This window comes from Falco peregrinus, chromosome 7 (assembly GCF_023634155.1).
Source record: "Falco peregrinus isolate bFalPer1 chromosome 7, bFalPer1.pri, whole genome shotgun sequence".
Classification (NCBI taxonomy): Eukaryota; Metazoa; Chordata; class Aves; order Falconiformes; family Falconidae; genus Falco; species Falco peregrinus.
This window is the reverse complement of record NC_073727.1, coordinates 49,872,794-49,893,570: the sequence shown is the minus strand read 5'-3', so window position 1 is coordinate 49,893,570 and position 20,777 is coordinate 49,872,794. Positions and strand designations below refer to the sequence as shown.

At 37.0% G+C, this 20,777-nt stretch overlaps 1 protein-coding gene across 7 annotated transcripts in view; it reads right to left on the bottom strand.

Moving 5' to 3' along the window:
- Positions 1-20,777, bottom strand: part of MAP3K4 (mitogen-activated protein kinase kinase kinase 4) — an 80,923-nt gene that overhangs the window by 40,641 nt on the left and 19,505 nt on the right. For all 7 annotated transcript variants that reach the window (XR_008748028.1, XR_008748026.1, XR_008748027.1 and 4 more), the window contains exons 2-7: positions 18,780-18,970; positions 11,805-13,186; positions 7,299-7,541; positions 3,754-3,900; positions 865-1,022; positions 351-467 (exon numbers count right to left, since the gene is read on the bottom strand). Coding sequence is in view for 4 of the 7 variants with exons in the window: in XM_055809831.1 (XP_055665806.1) it covers positions 351-467; positions 865-1,022; positions 3,754-3,900; positions 7,299-7,541; positions 11,805-13,186; positions 18,780-18,970 (2,238 nt within the window). In the remaining 3 variants the exon portion in view is untranslated. The remainder of the gene's footprint in view (positions 1-350; positions 468-864; positions 1,023-3,753; positions 3,901-7,298; positions 7,542-11,804; positions 13,187-18,779; positions 18,971-20,777) is intronic.

Genomic DNA, 20,777 nt, shown 5'->3' with positions numbered 1-20,777 from the left:
TTCCTAACAGCTATATGTCAATAGAAAGAACACAGAAAAGATAAATAATTATAAGCAGCTGACTGAAATAAATTGAACTCACAGGTATATTTTTGATAACGATATAAAAAAATAATTTAAGGAATGTTACATAAACAATCTCTCATACCCTGAACTAAAAAGAAGGTTACTAGACTTCAAGCAAACAAAATGATTGGTCATTACTACTGCACACAGAAATATCAGCAATAAAGTCCACAGAGTCTTGGATTTACCAGGTTCTCATTTTAAGAAATAAAATGCAGTATGTACCTGTCAGGGGTATAGAAATATAAGCGTGTTTATTTTTATTAAGCTGAAGGGCTTAATACCTGATTTCATCTGATGCAGTACTGTCATCGGCACTGGCCCAAAATTCATCACAACTGTCCTGTAGTCCAGAATCTAAAAACATTCCTGTAGATTTCAGCAGCATTCCTGCAATATCACTGTAGCAACACAAATGGTGGAACTTCAAAATCTCATTCAGGTAGCATAGCACCTTACAGTTCCTACTCTGTCCAATGCAAAAAAGACACATTGCCAAGTCTGCCTGCAGAACTAAGCAGCATCTTGGGGGCCCTCAGTTACTCTGCGTGCCCAGTGCCAGCAGGAACGGGGACTCTCCACAGAAGCAGTCGTTACTGTTATAGCCAGAGCAAAAGCAATCTGCACTTACTGCATCCTATAGCTACAGTCATTGTAATAATCCACAAAATCACAAAGACTTAACAGCTGCGTATATGGCCTCAAGAAGCCCAGACTGGGAACCCTGAACAACTGCTGACTTGAATATGTAACTGGCACAAATCAACACCATAAGCACAGTAATTAAATAAAACCTACCAGAACAGTTTGCCAGCTTGAGCTTCACCTCCTCTTATATAAGGAGTTATTTCTTTGGTGAAATTCCATTCTTCCTCCAAAAGATTTTTTAAACTATGAGACGCTTGAGGTAACTGCTGTAGCATTTGGATCCAGCTTCGCATATAATCAAAGTAAACCTGTACACAGGGAGAGATAATTTAAACAGAAATTGCTACAAAACCTGTAATCAAGGACTGTAACGTCTCAAATCGATGACCAACCTCAACACTATACAATTTGTAGAAAATATTTCTACAACACTTTTCATTGGCTATGACTTAAAATGAGCTACATATTTCCACACAAAAGGTCCAATTTATGGCTTGGGAAGTAGCAAGTGCTACTAAAGTATTAAATACTATGACTCCATAATAGTTTTCTAAAAATGTTGACAGTATCACTACCTTGCTTGCTGTGCTGCTATTCACCATTGTATCAGCGAATACCCTCTGTGGTCAGAGTTTTTAAAGCTAAATTACTGAAAAACAGTCTCTAAATCTTTTAACTGGATTACTCCAAAAGGTTTTATTTGAACATATCCTCCTGGATAAGTGCAACAAACAGGCTTCTTAGATTCTACATTATACCTTGTGTTCCTTTACATCATCTATCTCTCACCTTTATTTAATTATTGATTTAAACCAACATAAAAAACCAGTTAAGCACAATTCTTCATACATCTGCCTTTCAGGATCATACTGAATGCAAAAAATGAGCTGCAATTTGTTTTAGTTCAGTAATCCCTACCATCAATCAATGTCCCTCCTTAGAAATGGTTAAGGCCCTTCCTAATGGTTTCAGGTATTTTCAGACCACACTGTAATTATGACAAGGTTATAGAATCATATAATGATTTGGGTTGGAAAGGGCCTTAAAGATCATCTAGTTCCAACCCCTCTGACACAGGCAGGGACACCTCCCAGGTTGCTCAGAGCCCCATCCAGCCTGGCCTTGAACACTCCCAGGGATGGGGCATCAACCGCTGCTCTGGGCAACCTGTTCCAGTGCCTCACCATCCTCGCAGTAAAAAATTTGTTCCCAGTATCTAACGTAAATCTACTCTCTCTTAGCTTAAGACCATTACTCCTCATTCTATCACTATACTCTCTGATAAAAAGTCCCTCCCCACCTTTCCTGTAGGCCGCCTCTAGTTACTAGCAGGCTGCTATAAGGTCTCCCCAGAACCTTCTCTTCTCCAGGCAGAACAATGCCAGCTCTCCCAGCCTGTCTTCATAGTGGAGGCTCCCCAGCCCTCTGATCATCTGTGGCCCCCCTCTGGACCCACTCAATCAGGTCCACATCTTTTTTACGCTGCGGGGCCCAGAGCCGAACACAGTACTGCAGGTGGGATCTCACAAGAGCAAAGTATATCTGGAAAACCTTAAAACTCTACTCTGGGTTAGGTGGGTACTGTGCTTTGATAGTCTCAAGCTGTAGCCCCATTCTTGCCCCATTTATTTAATTCACCTTTCCCTCTTAGCCTAATTCCTCTTCCAGTACTCTTCTTAGCTATCTTGCCTGTGAATACAAGGAGTCCACAGGAAAAGACAAAGTTTCAACTCTCCATGCCTCATTAATCCTGCCTCAACCTTCAGAGTGCATACAAGTTTTCCCTGTCCCTATTTTCAGTCCAGATCATCTCTTCAGCTTTCTTTGCCCAGCTGTCCCAATCTTAGAATCGTAACAGTATCTCAAATTGGAAAGGACACATAAGGATCACCCAGTCCAACTTCCTGCACCTTGCAGGACTACTCTGACAATCCTGACCATTCATACAATCTTTCTCCAGTGCCCCTAGTGCTACAGTAATCTGCAACTCCGAACAGGCACAAACTGTGATTCTTTCAAGTCTAATACATTTATTACTATTTACATAGTCTTATACCCACCCCTTTCAAGACCTACAAAAAGCAAAATCCTTATACAATTAAAACTGCTTTTGAAGTTCAAGCTCGTGCCTCAAAGCACAAAAACATTACAGCTACAGCCACCTAAAAAAAAAAAAAACCCAAAAAACCAAAAAAACCAAACAGGTAAAGAATTTCAAAATGGAGAAGATGAACCATTTCCTTTCATCTAGCCAGGTCATTTCTGCTGGAAGTTTCTAGAAATTTCAGGTGGAAATGAAAGCAGGCATGCAGCATAAGAAACTTTAGGTAAAACTGTCTATTTTCACCATTGTAGGCAATGAATAGCATGGAACAGCAAAATCCATGTGTACTCAACAATAGATGGTAGCAACAGCTCTGCTGACAAAACACTAGTGATGAGTTTTTGAGGTGTATCTTGGCGGGCTTTCTTGCCCTCAGAATACTGCAACTCGCAAAACAGTAACAATCAAGTCACATCCAAGGGAACAGTAATTTAAACTGAATTTACTAAAGAATATTTCATTTAATATCTTTCAGATGCCAAGTGTTTGTCTTGAAAATACTTTGTCATGTTTAACTTGTCATAACAAATACACATAAAAAATAAGGTATCATTAATAGATTAATACAAAGATATTAAGACATGATGTTAGTCAAACAACTGTATGTATTTTTATTAAATACTAAAAGGTTATTAAAAGTTTAGTTTAAACATATGGAATTTACAGTTCTATATATGAACCAGTATTGTAAATACAAGCAATTTACAAGTACATTGTAGCACTGTTCAGTAAACAAAAATCAGTATTGCTAAAATGGCAATGGCTACTTTGTTACCTTTACAAGTCCATTAAAACAATAAAATTATGTTAAAGTAGTACAACAAAAAAATTGGCAAGACCTACACCCAACAGGGACAACAGATTTCTATTAGCAGTATTCAGACTAACAGTACACTTACTAGGACCCCAAATATTTTGTCCTTTTTGAAGCTTACCATTAACATTTTATGCAGGTCCTCTTCAAAAGGATCAATGTTGTAATCAATCTTTTGTAAGTCATCTAACACCTCCCGTAACATAAACTGGTAATATTGCTTCATTAACAGGCCGCCCTTCAGAACCTCTTTACACTCTCTCACTAGCTGAAGAGAAAAAAACCAAAAAGTGCCATCAGTCAAGACATTACTCTTAAATTTCCTTGGGAAGTAAAAGCTTAATTTACCAGTCCAGTTTGTCTAAGTATGTTAGCTTATGACTACATAATTTCTACAGGTTTTAGAAATTAATACATGCTCTACATGCTGGCAGGAAAGATGTGACTCATTTTCTATCACAGGCTGCCCAGGGAAGTGGTTGAGTCACCATCCCTGGAGGTATTTAAAAGAGGTGTAGATGCAGTGCTTGGGGACATGCTTTAGTAGTGCACCTGGCAGGGCCAGGTTAATGGGTTGTACTCAATGATCTTAAAGGTCTTTTCCAACCTAAGTGATCGTATGATTCTATGCCATTTGCCACAGAACTGTAAACGCAGATGAAGCTGATGTTTTAGATCCCTGCCCAGGGCCACCAGCAAGTAACTAACTGGATAGGTAAGTTCAGAAGTGGGCAAGAGGGCTCACAATCATCAGATCAGCAGTTTAAATGGAAGCAAGTCAGGAATAATAGGCAATGTGTTTGGCAGATGCTTACAGAACAATGAGAAATGTTTTACTACAGGATTATCAATCTACTGGGCAGGTGATCACTCTCAACACATGCCAGACCTGAAAGCAGTTAGTGTTTCTTTTGTTGCTTCCCTGGGCAAGGCTAACATGAGGAAAGTTATCTTTTCAACTGAAAAAGTGGTCACTTTTGGCCAAACAGCTGTCAGCCCTCCCTGAAAGCTCAGAGGTTTTGTTTCTTTGAAGAAACTTGCACAACCACAGACACAGGAGTACACAAAGAGCACCAACAGTTTCAAACCTGCACTAACAAATGCTTCAGAACCACTACTAGTGCTAAGCGACTACTCCTCTGAAATTATCATCAGTCTCCAGGTCTGACAAGCCCTAACCTTTTCTGAGCAACAACTTCATTAAATCAAGAGTATGAGAAGAGGAGTAGGATTCATGCGAAGGGTCAGTGGGAATGGAATTGTTGGTTGGTTAATCTGCTTTTAAAAATTTGCTTTTAATGGCTATCCTGGCAAAATAATATATCAATGTAGTGGATTCAATGTATGTGAAATTATAATGGCATGAAAGCAAAATATATACAATAATGTTATTAATATGACAAGAGTTTCTGGATTCTTTTACAGGCCAGAACATGTTACTCTGTGCTTCCCCGTGTGCAGGGGAAACATGGGTAATATTTTGAACTCTTTAGTTTAAAACTTACTAAGCTAGTTGAAAACCGTGGGGGAAAAAAAAGTATTTTTTTTATAAGGCAGAAATACAAGAATTACACATTTATATCCCTAACATGTCACATATTTAAAAATAAATGTGCACTCTTTGCTGTCTTGGATCCACAAGGAAAAACATAACTTGTTCAAATATTTTAAAATTGGTATTTAACTACCCATTATTCACAGAGACAAATGGGAACTGGCAATATCACTTATCCATAAAACTTTAACATCTAGTATGGCATATCTTACAGATACAAGCAAAGTTCACTTCCAAAACTTGCAGAGCAACATTTGTCCATTCAAAATAAAAAAAATCCACCCTCAAAACTTCATTAAAAATAGTGATTGTTTTTTGTTTAAATAATACTGCTTTACAGTGATGTGTAGTGCTATTGAATAACAGGATATAGGATTTACAAAAAACTCTGTAGTGCTCATTTTAAGTCTCGACTTTTGGAACTGAAACTCACAAGGCAAGAGGCAAATAAAAATATGGTCTATAATGAGCACACTAAAGAATGTGCAGCTTAAACCGAAAATAATATCATATTATTGGTTTGATGGGTTGTTTTTTGTTTAGGGAGTTTGTACAAGAAATTATATTCTGCAGAGCAGGTAGGGCAGGTCACACAGGTACTCTACAGCAAGGAAGTTAGAAAGTTTACAAAGTCTTCTGGAGTTTTTTGGTGGTTTGTTTTTCTCTGTAATTCTGTAGTACTTTGTGAACTTGCAGAACACCCTAGACTTGCAGAACACTAGCACAAAACAGACCCTAGACTATGTTTTGAGCCTGCTCAAGATTTTAGGCATTACAATTCTTCGGGAAACAAATAGATCTATTTATGAAATATACTCCACAGCTCCTTTGCCTGTTCAGAAATATTGCGTGGGACAGCAAGCATTTGCTGACTTGAATTCATTTTTTCAGTATAATTAGCAAGACAGTATACATCATCAAAACAGTCTGTAACACACATGCTGTTTTCCAAGAAGAAAGTGTCATTTTTACTTAACTTGAAGTTCACAAGGAGAATACAAAATGTAAGGGCAAAAAAACAGCCCCAGTCTCTGGGGGAAAAAAAAAAGGATATATTGTCCTTTACAATACAGTATGCTATACTATATTTTACTGTAACTATGACTCTTAAGATTGAAATTGTAGGTACCATGCTTTTGGATATTAGGACACCTAAAATCCTAGTATACCAAAGAAAGAAAAAGAAGGGGTGAAATAAGAGGAGGAAGGTGGGCAACAGAGAGGACTGAAATTTATTTGGGACCATAAAGTAACTTAGCAGTTGATGTGGGAGCAGCAGATAACTGGAATGTGAAGTCATAATCAGCCCAAGAGCTTATTTAAATGTTTACCCTTAAAGACCACCTGATAAAATCCTGATCTGCTCATGATTGCCAGGGAGCAGGGAGATTACTTCCGACAATTTTAGTATGTCCTGGACTAGACTTTGAAAAATGGCATTGACCTAAAAAGCCTTCATTTTATTAGATAACCACCAGAAAATAAATCCTCATACAACATTCTCAATCAGTGACAAGACTGATAGTCTTGGGTCACTACCCACAGGAAATTTATACACTTTTATGTTTTTAAATGAAATGTATGTATATTTATATAAAACAATATACTAGGAAAGAAATATTTTTTAAGTATTTGTTTTTCTTCTTCAACAGCTTTCACTATGTGACCACCACATGTTGGCAGAGGTCCTACATTTGCAAAGAAGAAAAGATCAAGTCAAAGAAAAGAAATATACAGACCCTTAAAATTGGATACACTGCCTAAGAAACCCAAATGGAGGAAGATATATTGGACAAGCTTATATAACTCACACTGCAAATGGAACAAATTCTGTTTCTCTTTGCTGGCTGGTAATTCTTTAATCACCAGTTTTGTTTTGGAAGTCTAAATCAGAGAGGTATTTATGACCAGTTGTTTACTATGCAAAAAAATAGATCTCCATATGAAATATAAGACTATTTATAAAAGTTATTACATAATTATACATTGTCATTTCTTCAACTAATCCGCTTTAAACTGACCACCTTACCATAACAAAATGACAAAGTTATTTCAAATAGGAAATAGGTATAAAAAAAACCACCAAACACCAAAAAAGAGTTGATGCAAACCTGTTTAATACTCAAAAGAGATGGTTCCCCAGCAGGTCTTTGTTCCAACCTTAGCTTGAGACATTCATGGATAACATTGAGCAGGACTCGGCAAAGGACCAAGAATGCAGGTTCAAAAGACGGTAAGTCCATGGATTTCAGCTCCTCCCACGACACAGTGCTGCATTTTTGCTCACAACAAGGTGGGGAATTTAATAACTGCACATAATCTGAACACAACATGGGATCTGGAAATTCTGAAAACTATAACAAGAAATAGGTATCATGAAAAGGATCCTTAAATTATTTAGGATTTAGCATTTGTTTACAGTAGCATGCAAAAACGCCCATTTTTAAAAGGTAAGATACTATTAACTGGCAAATCAACCACAGAAGTTTCAATTTATCTCTTTTGTCTTTAAAGCTAAACTTTTTTTTTTTTTTTTTTTTTTTTTTTGAGGATCACCAGGCTGAGGAAGATAATTATGGACCCTTGGGAGTGAACAAAATCTCTTATTTTATGTTTCAATATTAAAATGACTAAAGCATCCATTAAAGCTGGAGGTCACCTCTCACTACACAGGAAAAAACTGCTGTTTCAGTTATGTTATGATAAACATGCAAGTTAAGCCTAATATATCGGAACATACAGTCAGGTCATTATAAGATACAATACTTGAGAATTTCAAAATATATTAAAAAAACAAATCAAAAGGTCTTACACTGACAACTGTATTGAGAAACAAATGTGTACTTGACTACATCAGCTGAGTAACCTTGTTCCTTTTCAAATCTATAGGGCGTATATTATGTAAAACTCCACACTGTAAACTAATGCAGTATTTAAGAAAGTGTCATTAGTTAAACTGAACAGAATTATTGAAAAAATAACTTATGAACTTTGGTAGATGTTAAGAAATTGAAACTGAAACTAAAAAAGGAAGATAGGTCAAGCTGGTTGGTTTTCAGTTAATAAACTCATTTTTCATTTACATTTAAATGAAATGGCATTTATAATCAGACAAAATAATTGAAACTATCTGAAATAGACATCCTAGATATGTAAACTATATATCTTGTGATAATATGCTAAGCAGAGCTGTACATGGAGGCACTCTGGTGTTTAATTTAGGAAGAAAATTTGGACTGCAATCTGTGTGCAGCTCTTGAAGATAACACACTGTACATCAGCTAAGGACAAGACTTGTTTCAGATTAAGTTTGCTTTATTCTAATCCTCATCCCACAGCTTCTATGACACCTGAACTACCTTCCTTCATATATTAGGCATAACTGGCATTTTTTAGGTTTTTCCTCAGTACCACATTTAAACACCACCACTGCGAAGGAGAGGAAAACGTTACTAGAAATTACATCAAAGATAAAGCACCACCTAGAAAGTTAAAAAAATTAAGCCACTTTTAAGCTTAGTTAGTATCTAGCAGACAGTAAAAAAAAGAAATTGTTTATTCCTTTACATCTACACACACATCTTTTACATTTGTGCCTACAGTGTCATACAAGCTCTGCTTTCTCAGAAGAGCCACACAAAATTGCAGTTACTGACAAAGTCAGGGGGTTTAGTGGTTTTGGGTTTTAATATTGTGATGTTTCTTGGCTGTCACGGGGCATAGAATATCATATACATTACTCTCCAACGTTGACACAAAACACATTATGCACTGCAGGTTCTTACATAATTTATAAAACCACTAGCTCATTACACAGAAAGAGCAAACATTCACGAGCAGGGATTTCCTCTATACCTAGCTTAGCTGAAGTTGAACCACTAGTTGATATACAGTATAAGAACTTATCTTCTTAGATGCTATATAAATGTCCTCTTTTTACTAACTCTTTTCTAAAAGAAACAAAGAAACGTATAGCACCAGAGCTAAAGGTTTTTATAGAAGTTTTCATTAATAACAGATCATGAAAATACTACACTTCTACAGTACAACAAAATATTTAAAACATACAATCCTCACTGATGCAAGTACAGCACTAGAAAATTTAGTTCTTAGGTTAAGTATTAAAGAACTAGTCTATAAGCAAAAATAAACAAAGAAATTGAATAAATGTATTATTACATTTCCTACGATTAAGGATAACAACATATGACATGAGATCTTAGCATTAGACACCTAATTTAATATTGTTCAGTTTGACTAATCTTAATCTTCAGTGGGCCCAATCTAAAATGTTTCATGTGACTACCAAATACTTCTTAAAAAAAAAACCAAGAAAACAAGGTCCAAGCCATTTATTGAGATCATACATAAAAACCATACTCAAAAGCGCAGCCAGTTGATTAAACAACAAACAGGCTTAAATACTATTCTACTAAAGTAACACCTAACTAAAGCAAGAAATACTAGTCATTTTCTTTAGGGAACAGCGCATACAACTTCTACACAAAACAGACTCTATAGCACCTAGAGCCTTGTTAAAGTATCAGAGCCCATGACCAATGAAACTTGTATTTTAAAAAATGCTAAAACCAGCTATCTGTATAAACATTTACATATATTTAAGATGAAATGAGCATTAAAATGCATACAGTAGAAGAATCCAGAAAACACATTTTAGATGAAAGACAGTGTTTAAGTAACAACAGAAATGAAAGTTATGTCCAGAGATTTTAAAGTGTATGTAATACACAAACACAGAGTCAAGATATAAAAGTAACAGAAGTAACAAAGATTAACAAAATACTAGCAGCTCTGGCTGCATACAGATATCAAATTGGACTGCACTAAAAAAAAACCCAGGACACTACATTCAGAGTACTGTCAGATGCAGAGACCCAGCAATTCAAAACCATCTCTTCTATTTTACTCTGATGTCATCTTTTGCTGCAGCAGGTACAACACTTCTGACAAACAGAATTTTCCTTTTTTGACAGCATTTTTTTAATTTGAGGGCAGGAAAGAAGTTCACAATTTTACAGCATTCACCTTTCATCATAATTCTTAAAAGAGGACAATATTCCAAAGAAAATGTAATAATTACTGAAAACGAACATTCAAAAAAGTCACAAAGATAGAGAAGACAGGAGGAAAGATGAACCTTACATCTTAAACAAGTCATCCAATGCTAACTTACCAAAAAGTTTAATTCTGTGAAGCTGCAGTAAAGACTCTAGCTACTAGTGTTTCATTAACTTGTTTTGAGAAACCTTATGAAGTCAAACATTTGAGGTATTTGGAAATTTCAAAAATACTTTCATAGTAGTTTTCAATAGCCCCAAATTATGTTTTATTTCCTTTGTTTTTTTAAAGGTATTTCTGCCCATCTATAAAGCTGAACTTCCTATCTACGTATATATGGTTTGGGGATGCTTTTGATTACTGTAACAGATACCTGCAAGTTTTACTTAAGCATGTGACTTTTTAGAATTTCCTAGAATACAAGTTGAAATCAATTAGAGAATAAATAAAAATTCAACCAATAGCTTCATTTTTTTTACAGTAGTATCTACACTAGAAAAAGTACAAATAAAACCTTTTTCAAAATACGTACCTTCATAAATATAAATTTATTCATCCTAAAAACATAACCTCCAAAGGAGATAAAACAATTCTTGTTTCTTTTCAAATGTGACAGTCAAGAGATCAGCAATGTGTCAAAGGCCACATGTGGTATCCATATTAGAACAGGCACATTGGCTAAGAAACTCCTTTGTCCAGAATCCATGGTAAGGCACCACACACAGTGCCACTTTATCAAGGAGGGCAAGCAAACCTTACTACTAGTTCTTCCTAGTATAAAGATGCCTACAAGTTAGGTAAAGTTTATATTAAGGAACAATATTCTGCCTTGAACGAATTAGTGGCCACTACTTCAGCTACTGTCCTTCATTTACTGCTTATTTCATTTTTTTTTTTTTATTAACTCACAAGCATTCTTGATTAAGAATATACCATGACCCAAAGACAAAAAAAATTAAACTAAGATCCAGCTAAAGAATGCAACATGCTAACATGACTTGCTTACATAGATTTCAAGGTTAACAGAGTCCATTCATTTATCCAATCTGGCCTCAAGCATAATGTGCCACCACAGTACTTCATTCATTTACATGAGGAAAACCCCAAAATAATAGTGATGTTTTCATAAAGGGTGTCTTGCAGAAAGATATCCAGTCTTGAAGGCAAGGAAAGGACAATGACCACTTCCATTGCTACTTTTTCTCATGATTCAACTTCTGTGCCTTATTTTCCATTGTAATTTTTCTGACATTGCTTCAGACATTAGAAAATGTAATGAGCAAAGATGTTATCATAAAAATGTCATTTCAAATACAAAGAACAGAGAACTAGCTCGTGCTTCACACAAATTCTAAATCAGGTCAACAACAGATTCATTCCCATGGAAGTAGAGGTAGGCTCTTAATCATAACATACACTATCTTTCAAAAGCCAAAACAACTGTAACTTTCCTAAGATCCCAATTCCTCCCGTTTCAGTCAGAAACAATACAGCAGGGGAGGTACTCCTGTTACCCGTTTACACTAGTAGCAACCTACCTCCAGCTGGTGATCACTCCTTACCAACGCCATTCGGGCCCTTTGCAATGAGCCATGCATTAGCTTGTGCAGTCTTAAAATTAGCTTCCTCAACCCCATTTGCTTCAGTGCTTTATCTACAAATGGCCTGTAAATAGAGGTCAAACAGTGTTGGCTGCAGCTTGCCTCAGCACTGCATTCTGGAATAACCCAAGAGGTGGAGTCATCCTCAGATTCAAGCCTATCAAGCCTCCTTGAAAAATGGTCCTGAAAGTCAAAATTTGGCTTATTAGTAAAATTGTTCTTGATGGCTTGTCTAAGTTCCTCAACATTCTCCTCAGAGATTTGTTCATCACCATCACTCTCCTCTGTGCATGTTCCTGAGGATTCCTTTACTTCTGTTTCCCTATCAACTTCTTCATCCTCTGGGTCATTGTCCTTAGATGGTAAAGGAGAAGGGATTTCAAACACTGGCCAGCCAATGTCAGAAAGATTTTTGATGCCCAAAACAGTTCCCATAATCCTTAGTTTTTGATTTAAGTCTTTTGTAATATTTAACCATAGACAGAGTGCCTGCACTCTGTCCTGGAAGTCCTTCGCAGCATACTTTTCATAGTCCTTTTGAAGAGCCTGCAGAGATGGGTAAAGTGCTTCTATATACTCTAGCTGCTCCATTATCCGCTTTACTTGCTCAAATGAGACCCGCTGCCGATGGAGGTGTTCATGGTAACTTGAGTAATCCAAAGCACTAGTTCCATGTGTTGCTTTGCAAACTCCTTCTCCTGAAGTACCATTGAGACTGGCTCCGTTTTTTACACAGGAGAAGCTTCCATAGTTCACTTTGAAGGTGAGGATTTCATTGATTATATCAGGGATATCTTGACGGGCTGCATAGAGATAGAGGTCTTGGTCATTAATGCTCCGGCCAGCATGCCAAGCTTGCAGCTCTAGCCAGATCAGTTCATTGGATCGGTTCAGCCAGACAGAAGAAGTGTTTTCCTGTCCTCTTTGCTCCCTGTCCTTTTTCTTTGAGACTGAGGTAAGTTTTAACAAAAGCCGCAGGGTTTCAAAGAATTTTAAGCGGTCTGCTGGACAATCAGTCCTAGAAGTCTGGCGTGCAGTTCTGGGTATTGGCATGGGCACAGAGACTGGAAGCTTAGCATTGCTACAGCCAAGGCTGAGGTAAGGCTTATTGAGATCAATGTCTGGAATTGGTTTTTTTGGCAAAGACCCACCAACTGAGTCTAACATAAATGAGCACTGCACGTTTTTCTTGTGATCTCGTTCTGTTGTCCTTAGGGTATCTCGAATCTTTTTCCCTTGCTTATAGCTGTGCTCCTCCACATTCTCGATGGTTTTCCCATTGTCTTTATGCACAGTCTGAGTTGGCACACTCATCTTTTCTGTAAGAAAAAAAAAGGGGGAAAAAAAATGTGACTGCAGCAACAAGAAAAAACATCAGTCAATCCAGCTCCAAATCACATTCCTTAGGTCGAGCATCAAACATAAAATATTGTTTAATACCAATAAAAGAAAATAGGCATGGATAGAAGAAAAATACAGTCTTGGAAATTACCATCGGTATAACTAAATCAATAGCAGCACCAGAAGAATTTTTCTTCCTCTTCTATAGAAAGGACCTCAGAGAATTCTCATTACCTTGAGTATGCTGTCTGCTGAGAACTGAATATGATGAAAAGAAAAAGAACAGTTTCCAAGTTCATTTTCCACACATTTGTCAAACAACCTCCCCCCCCAAAAAAACCTCAAAAAGCAACAGAGCGTTATTAAGGTTTCCAAGTCACACAGAACTGAAGAGATGCCATTGCACATGCAATTTCATAAAAACTTGAGCATGTACAAATTCTGAAATTCAGCTTGAATGATCTGATTCTGCCTCCTGGCGGGGCTTGATCTCAGTTCTAGGAACCCCTCTGTAGTCTTAATACACTGCCTTAACACCACAAGCCTACCTCCCCACTCTCCCAACACACACACACACTTGCTTTCTCCCTTACCTGCAGCCCTTCCCTGCCCAGTTGTGAAATCTCCTCTTCCCTCCCTGTTCCTTCCTCAGAAGCAGCAGGCCTTACCACTCTTCCATAGCACTAACAAAAGTGCTTCAACCTAGGCTTTCCAGATCAGGACAGGAGGAACTACTTGGTATTAAAACAGTGATTCTCTCTCTTTTACTTAAGGAATTGGTGGCAGGCCGGAGGGAAGCAGCTGTATATAGACTAGTTGCAGTCCTGGGACCGGCAGTTGGAACACAACAAGCTGCACAGTCACAGGGCCCCTGCTTATTAAAGCACAGAACAGACTTTCAGAACAATGGCTGAATACTTTGTCTTCTTTTCATTGTTCACTGTGACTCTAAGGATTATCTGCTGCACATGGCTCATTCCCCATGCTAGCAGTAGTAATTTCCTTAGAGTCCATGCTCCTCACTATACACTTAATTAATACCAGAAATACCGGTAAGTTTATTTACAAAACAGACCTGCTCAGTGGAAGAATATTATTTCCTTTCTATATACGGAAAATCACGATAGAGAAAGATCCATCAAGCCAGCATACTTTTGGGTGCCAATAATGGGAAAAGCTATTGCTCAACATTTCTGACCGTTGAGCACAGCGTTGAACGCTCCCTGACTTCAACTGTACCTTGAATTCTACACAATTTGCAAATCACATCCCAGAATCTCCAGCTTGCTTCTAGGAAAACATGACACAGACAGATTTTAATTCGTGCTGCTTGCCTAGTATCACACAAATTTTCATGACAGAATTATATTATCACAGGATGCATTTCACCGACTTAATTATTAGATGGCCCTTCATTCTTCTGTCGTTCACTACTTATCTTCCAGCATTTGCAACAAAAGAAGATACAGTCATGTATAAATCTGTTTCTTTCATCATAAAATTAAAAAAAAAAATCTCTACTCATGTAAGACAGCAATTCTCTGTAACAGAACTGGTGTGGTAACATAGCTCAAAGGTTATCAGAAGTATGCACACACCTTGTATTAAGGTTGCAAAGATGTCTGAAACAAAAGTGGAGAGGTATGTGGTCAGAGCACCTTATTTGTTTCCATTACGAACCCTGTTTTCAGCTGTTAATGAGCAATAAGTGAGTTAATAGGGGTGTGCCTTGCCACAATGCCTCCTTCCAATCTAAAAAATACATAATTTAACCCTTGCCATGGTTGTGTAAAAGTGGGACAGGTCACAATGCACACAATGGCACTTAATTATGGAAAAAAATGAAATTATGTTCTGAAGAACATGAGGAAGAAAGAACTAGTCATCACAAAAACTTGTTTCTTGCAAATACAGACTTTATTAATGCCTCTTATTCTACTTTTATTTCAGGTATTCATATACCTTTCTCTGACTAGCTACCAAGTACCATAAGCAGATGACAGAAAAACCTAACTCAAACAGTTTTCCTCCTGGAAATTGAAACCTATCAGTGTTTCTAAGAAACCTGCTACAGAATTCACTGTCATGGATGTTACATTTATCTACCCAAACACTACTGTCAGACAGCAGTACCTCACCCTCACTGGTTACTAACTCATGAGACAGAAGGTCTACTGAACATAACAGCTTGAATCCCACACCACGGCTGGCACTACTGTGAGGAGGCAACAGCCCGAAACGCCAGGACAGCCAAGCAGCAGGAAGACACATTCTGCACTGGCAGGAAAAGAGAAGGAAGATGAAGGAGGTTGGCAGAGATGAAACACATACACACATTCCTCCCTGCCTCCCAGACTCTGGGGTAGATTAAAAATGATTCAACATTTAACAGCACTTTGATGATGAAGATTTTGGTGACCTTAATAAATGAAAACTCTGGCACATTTAAAGATCATTTTCTGATTATACACTCTAGATAGGGGTCCTCTAAACCCCTTCAGTTTACATTTTCAACATGTTATTCTCCTTCAATATTAATCTTCAGATTCCCCATCCCACCAAAACACATTAAAAGAAAGGCAAGTTAAAAACAGATTATTAGAAATCCAAAATCTCTTAACACTTGAACATTCATCATTCTTAACAAAGCCCAGGCACAATAATCCACAAAGTGTTTCAAAATCCTCTCATTTTTTCACATAAACAGGTGCCAATGATTCAAATATACTGGACAATTCTGCAACAAATAAATATCAATGTCACAACTGGACCAGCTGCTACTACAAATTTTATTGTAGTTCTGTAATATAGGCTTAAACTAATTCGTAAAACAAGTTCAGCTGCATTAACAAATTTTGAGTTACAATTACCTTTAGTGCTACACAGGGCGGGTAGGTTTCACAACCAAGCAACTGGTTGGTGAGAGGGGGCACGTGGTTGAGTGAGATCTTAAACAGCTCGTAAAAGAAAAAGTGACAAAATGAGCTTGAGGAACTTTATAGGGTTAAGAAAGTGGAGTGGATAGAGGTTCCCTTTCAAGTATCAAGTGGCAGAAGTTTCATACTAGAAAGCAGACAGAGGCACTGGTTTTTTTATAGTTCAAGAAGCTAATACTTCAATAAGCAAGCAAGCACTGCTGGACTGACATTCCATAACCTTCGAGTCAGAAAAAAACAAACAGGAGACATATGTATGTCTTAGCAGCAGCTATGAAATTTAGCTTAGAAAATGTGAATCCCATGGGTTTTGGGCTATAGGAGAAATGATTCAGAAACTATTTTAAAACAGATTATTGTGTCAGTTTATTGATAATAAATGCAAGTTCTAAGAAACTTGGTGTGACAGAATTAAACAAATATTGGAGAGGCAAGTAAGCAAGCCCCTAATGCCCACAATTCTTTCAGTTGCCTAAATAAAGATACCTTAAATCTGTGTTAGATGTAAATGAGAAGTAATTTCAAATTTATTTTTTAAACTGGTTACGGCAAACTAACTCCTGAATGAATTCTCTTACTGAAGTAAAACCAATTCAATCTCAGTAACAGTGTATGCATACACATTCAAGGTAAATCAGACGGTAGTCCACTTTGATATCTTTGGTTTTGGGGTAGGGGGTGAGGGAGTGTTGTTGTTTGGGCTTTTTTTGGTGGGCTGTGGTTTGGTTCCTCCCCTCCCCAATGCAGAATAAATTTTCTGAAATTGTACACATAGTCAAAGTTAAATAAAATGAACTATGAACTCTCCAGAAAAGGTATTTTACAAGATACAACACTATCCAACTCATAAAACATTAAAAAAAAAAAAAAATCAACCCCAAACATATTTTAAGATATATTCACAGCAACCAAGAACAGGCTATTATTATTCCAGAAGCTAGAACCATTCCCCTCACAAGTAGAAAGATGGACCTTGCTCCAAAAACTCAAAATCTATGAGGGAGCTGTTGTTTATCGTTGCTATTTCTTACAATGGTATCAATCCTCAATATGTGCTCAGCACCAAAGGGTTACTATGAAACGTTACGCATTCTAGTTCTTTAGTATCACAATTTCTCTGTTTAGAAACTAACATGTCTTTTTTTTTTTTAAAGCACAGGAAAAAAACCCAAGAAAATCATAGGAAGCAAGGAAAGTTATGTAATAACTACCATATACAGAACTAAGTAAGGTTAATGTTGCATTCGAATAGTTTAACTTAACCAAAAGGCACAATTAAAAACCAGTAAAAGAAGCTTAATAATGGCAATGCCTATACAGCTAACTGGCAAGTATAACAAGAGTTCTCTTCAATTCAGTTCTAGGAAGAAGTCTTTTGGTGAATGGTCTCTTCACAGTGACACCATTCAGAGGTTGTATGAAATGGAAAGGAACCAAAAGCTTTGGAAGACATTTGCATGGGCCCTTCAACTCTATGCAACTGAAGAACAGACTGTATTCCCTTATCCACACTAAACCATTTACCTTCTTCTCTCCTACACCTTACCTTGAAAATTTAATCCTTGCAAGTAAACGCACTCTGTGATAACATTTCCTGTTTCATGTGTAGCAATTTAAAAAAACTGCTTCCAAATTATTAACTGGCAATAGCCAATCTGCCATAACAACTCTGGCAAGTAACCTTGTCTAACATAGTTGTTTAAAAACAAACAAAAACCCCACAAAAAATACCAAAACAAAAACCCCAAACAAACCTAGGTATGTTCTGTATGAAAATACTGAATATACAATCTTAAAAAATGGCTTTTTTGTACCCACAAGCTCAGCAAAACCACCAAAATTGCATCATTTTTTTTTTCTTACAAGGTCTGCTTGAAAAGATGTATTTACCGCATTTTTTTACAATTACCTTTTCAACAAGCAACTACCGTATTCTATATATGCTTAAAATTAAAGAAATAAAAACTTAAAAATATTACTTTAACCTAACTATGTTTAATATCAGTTATTGTTACTTAGTAACATTAGGAAAAAACACATATCAAGTACCTTTTGTCTCTTCACAGTTACGACTTTATGATAAAAACATCAACACAAGTAAACGACGGTAACTACACTTTAATTGCTTCAGTGACACTAAAGAGTAAATAGTCACTGAAAACTTCATACTTCTATAAAACATACTGCAAAGAGCTTCAGAACATGAAACTGGGGCAGAGAATCAACTACACCATTACTAGAGACCATAGAACTGCAGAAAAAAATCAGAAAATACCTCTGAAGGTCATTTTTTCCAGCCTCCTGCTCAAAGCAAGATGTATTTCAAACCTAGTTTATCCTGCTCACGATCTTATCCAGTTGTGTTTTGGAAACCTCCAAAGATTCAACAACCCAAAAACCTCTCTGGCAAACTGTTCACCGTCTGACCACTCTTGTGTTAAAATTTTTCTTCTAATACCCAAACAATTTTCCCTTGCAGCAACCTCAAACAGCCGCCTCCTGTCCTTTCGCTGCACCTCAGTATCTGGTTCCATCTTCTGCGTATCTCCTCCATCAGGCAATGAAAAGGCTACTACAAAACCTTTATGGTCATTTTAGTTAAAAAAAAAAACCAAAAACAAAACACCATACCTACCTTTCAAAGTAGAGCGGCTAGCAGGTCTCCCAACGTTATTTTTCTGATGCTTTGTTGACATACGCTTCATCTGGCGGGGTGTACTAGGAGGGGAAGTTCCATAGAAGGTGTCAGCACTTGCTTCATCTGATAATTCCTCAGGGTCAGATACAGAGATCTTGCAAGTAGCATCTTCTGATTTGCACTCTTTCCTGTAAAGAACAGGTATAAACCATGATGTCAAATACAAAGAATTTTTACTTGCAATTTTTGGTATTTAGAGAGCTAATCCATCAATAAAGCCTGACCAAAGTTAACCTTCTATATTTTTATGCTACAGCCATGTATATTTATCCCAAGTTTTTTCACACCCGTAAGGGCAACCTTCCAATCAAGCAAAGTACAGACAAGATACAACAAGGAGGATGTATAGCCAGAGTGTCACGAAGAGAACACCATGTAAACATACATGTATATGGAATACATTTGTCTCTGAGAAAACTTGTAGCAATCCTAAACTAAGAGGTACATGAAACAAACAAAGGTTCAGATACACAGACATAATACAAGACAGTCAATCTAATTAGTGGCTGAGGACAACAGCAGGTCTTCCCTTCTATCTTCTACCCCCTAACTTGTGCACACCATGAAGACAACTTCTAAATTCACCGAAAAGGCTCTCCACCCTTCACAGAACTTCTCTAGCATAGAAAACCTGAATGTATTTCATGTATTTCCCACTGATTTAAATATTAAGTAAGTTTAACCTCAGAACTTACTTTTGTTACCAAAAAAACTGAACAAAAAAGAACAAGAAAAAAAACCACAAAAACAGAACAGGGTCTCCATAGCAACTTTTTAATTAGTCTTGATTACTTTGGCACTTTGGAAAAAATACTGGTAGTACTTAAAAATAAGTCAGAGTTCATGCAAACACAAAATTAAAATAATGCATATATGTTCTTCCAACCCCAAATCCAGATGGTCAGCTTAATCACGCTCTATCACTGAATTCAACAGAAAGCATGTATCTTTGCAGGATTAGTACAGAGACCCAGCACAATAGCTTTCCAAACCCAAGTAGAACCTTTCATCGCTATCACATCTAGTAGTATCAGCATATATTGCAGAGTAGCATTACATACAGTATTACAAAACAGTTTGTTATTTTTAAAATGCTGACTTGTCTTTGTAATTTTCCAAGACTATTTTGATTTAAATTGTTCAAAGATAAAACCACAGAGTAACATTTTTTTTCCTTCAGTAAGGAATAGGCCTTTAAAAAACAAACAAACAAAACAACCAACCAACCACACAACAAAAGAACAACTGCACAGTATCACATCATTAACCCTAGCAATGGCACAGTTCCATTGCAGAACAAGACGATCAAAGACCAGACTGCTATGATTTCAGTCTCCCCTTCCGCCCAGCCAAAAACTCCTATACCCTTCCCTTTGAGTCAGTTCTGGCACTCATACAATTGCCCACTAAGCCAATGACAGGAGCTGATGTATCTGTAAACTTGCACGGCAAAAAAAAAAAATAGCCATCCGTTTTCATATGTAAACTCTGGGCAAGCTCAAAGACAACTTCCAGTGCCAGCTTCCTCTCAGAAGAGGAGGTCAGATGTAAAACAACCACGATGGGGGGGGGGGGCGTGGCATACATGCACACTTATATTAGAACTTGCTTTAAAAATAAAATATGACAAATACAATAAATGACTATCACGTCAGATAACCTTTCCTTCCTCTGGGACACTTGCTGTCCCACCAAATAAGATTATGTCAGTAGAGTGGCAGTTGGGCACAATACCATTAATAGCTGGATCTCCTCTGCATGACCAAGTGACACAAAGCAACGAAATTACTCTCAGACTGTGAACAGCCGAACTTCAGCACATTTTATGCTGCTCACTGACATATTAGAAAGTTTCAAACTCATAAACGGAAACAAACTATTTTAAGATAATCTGTGAACTGTAACATCACCCCCACCAATAACATATAATTTGAA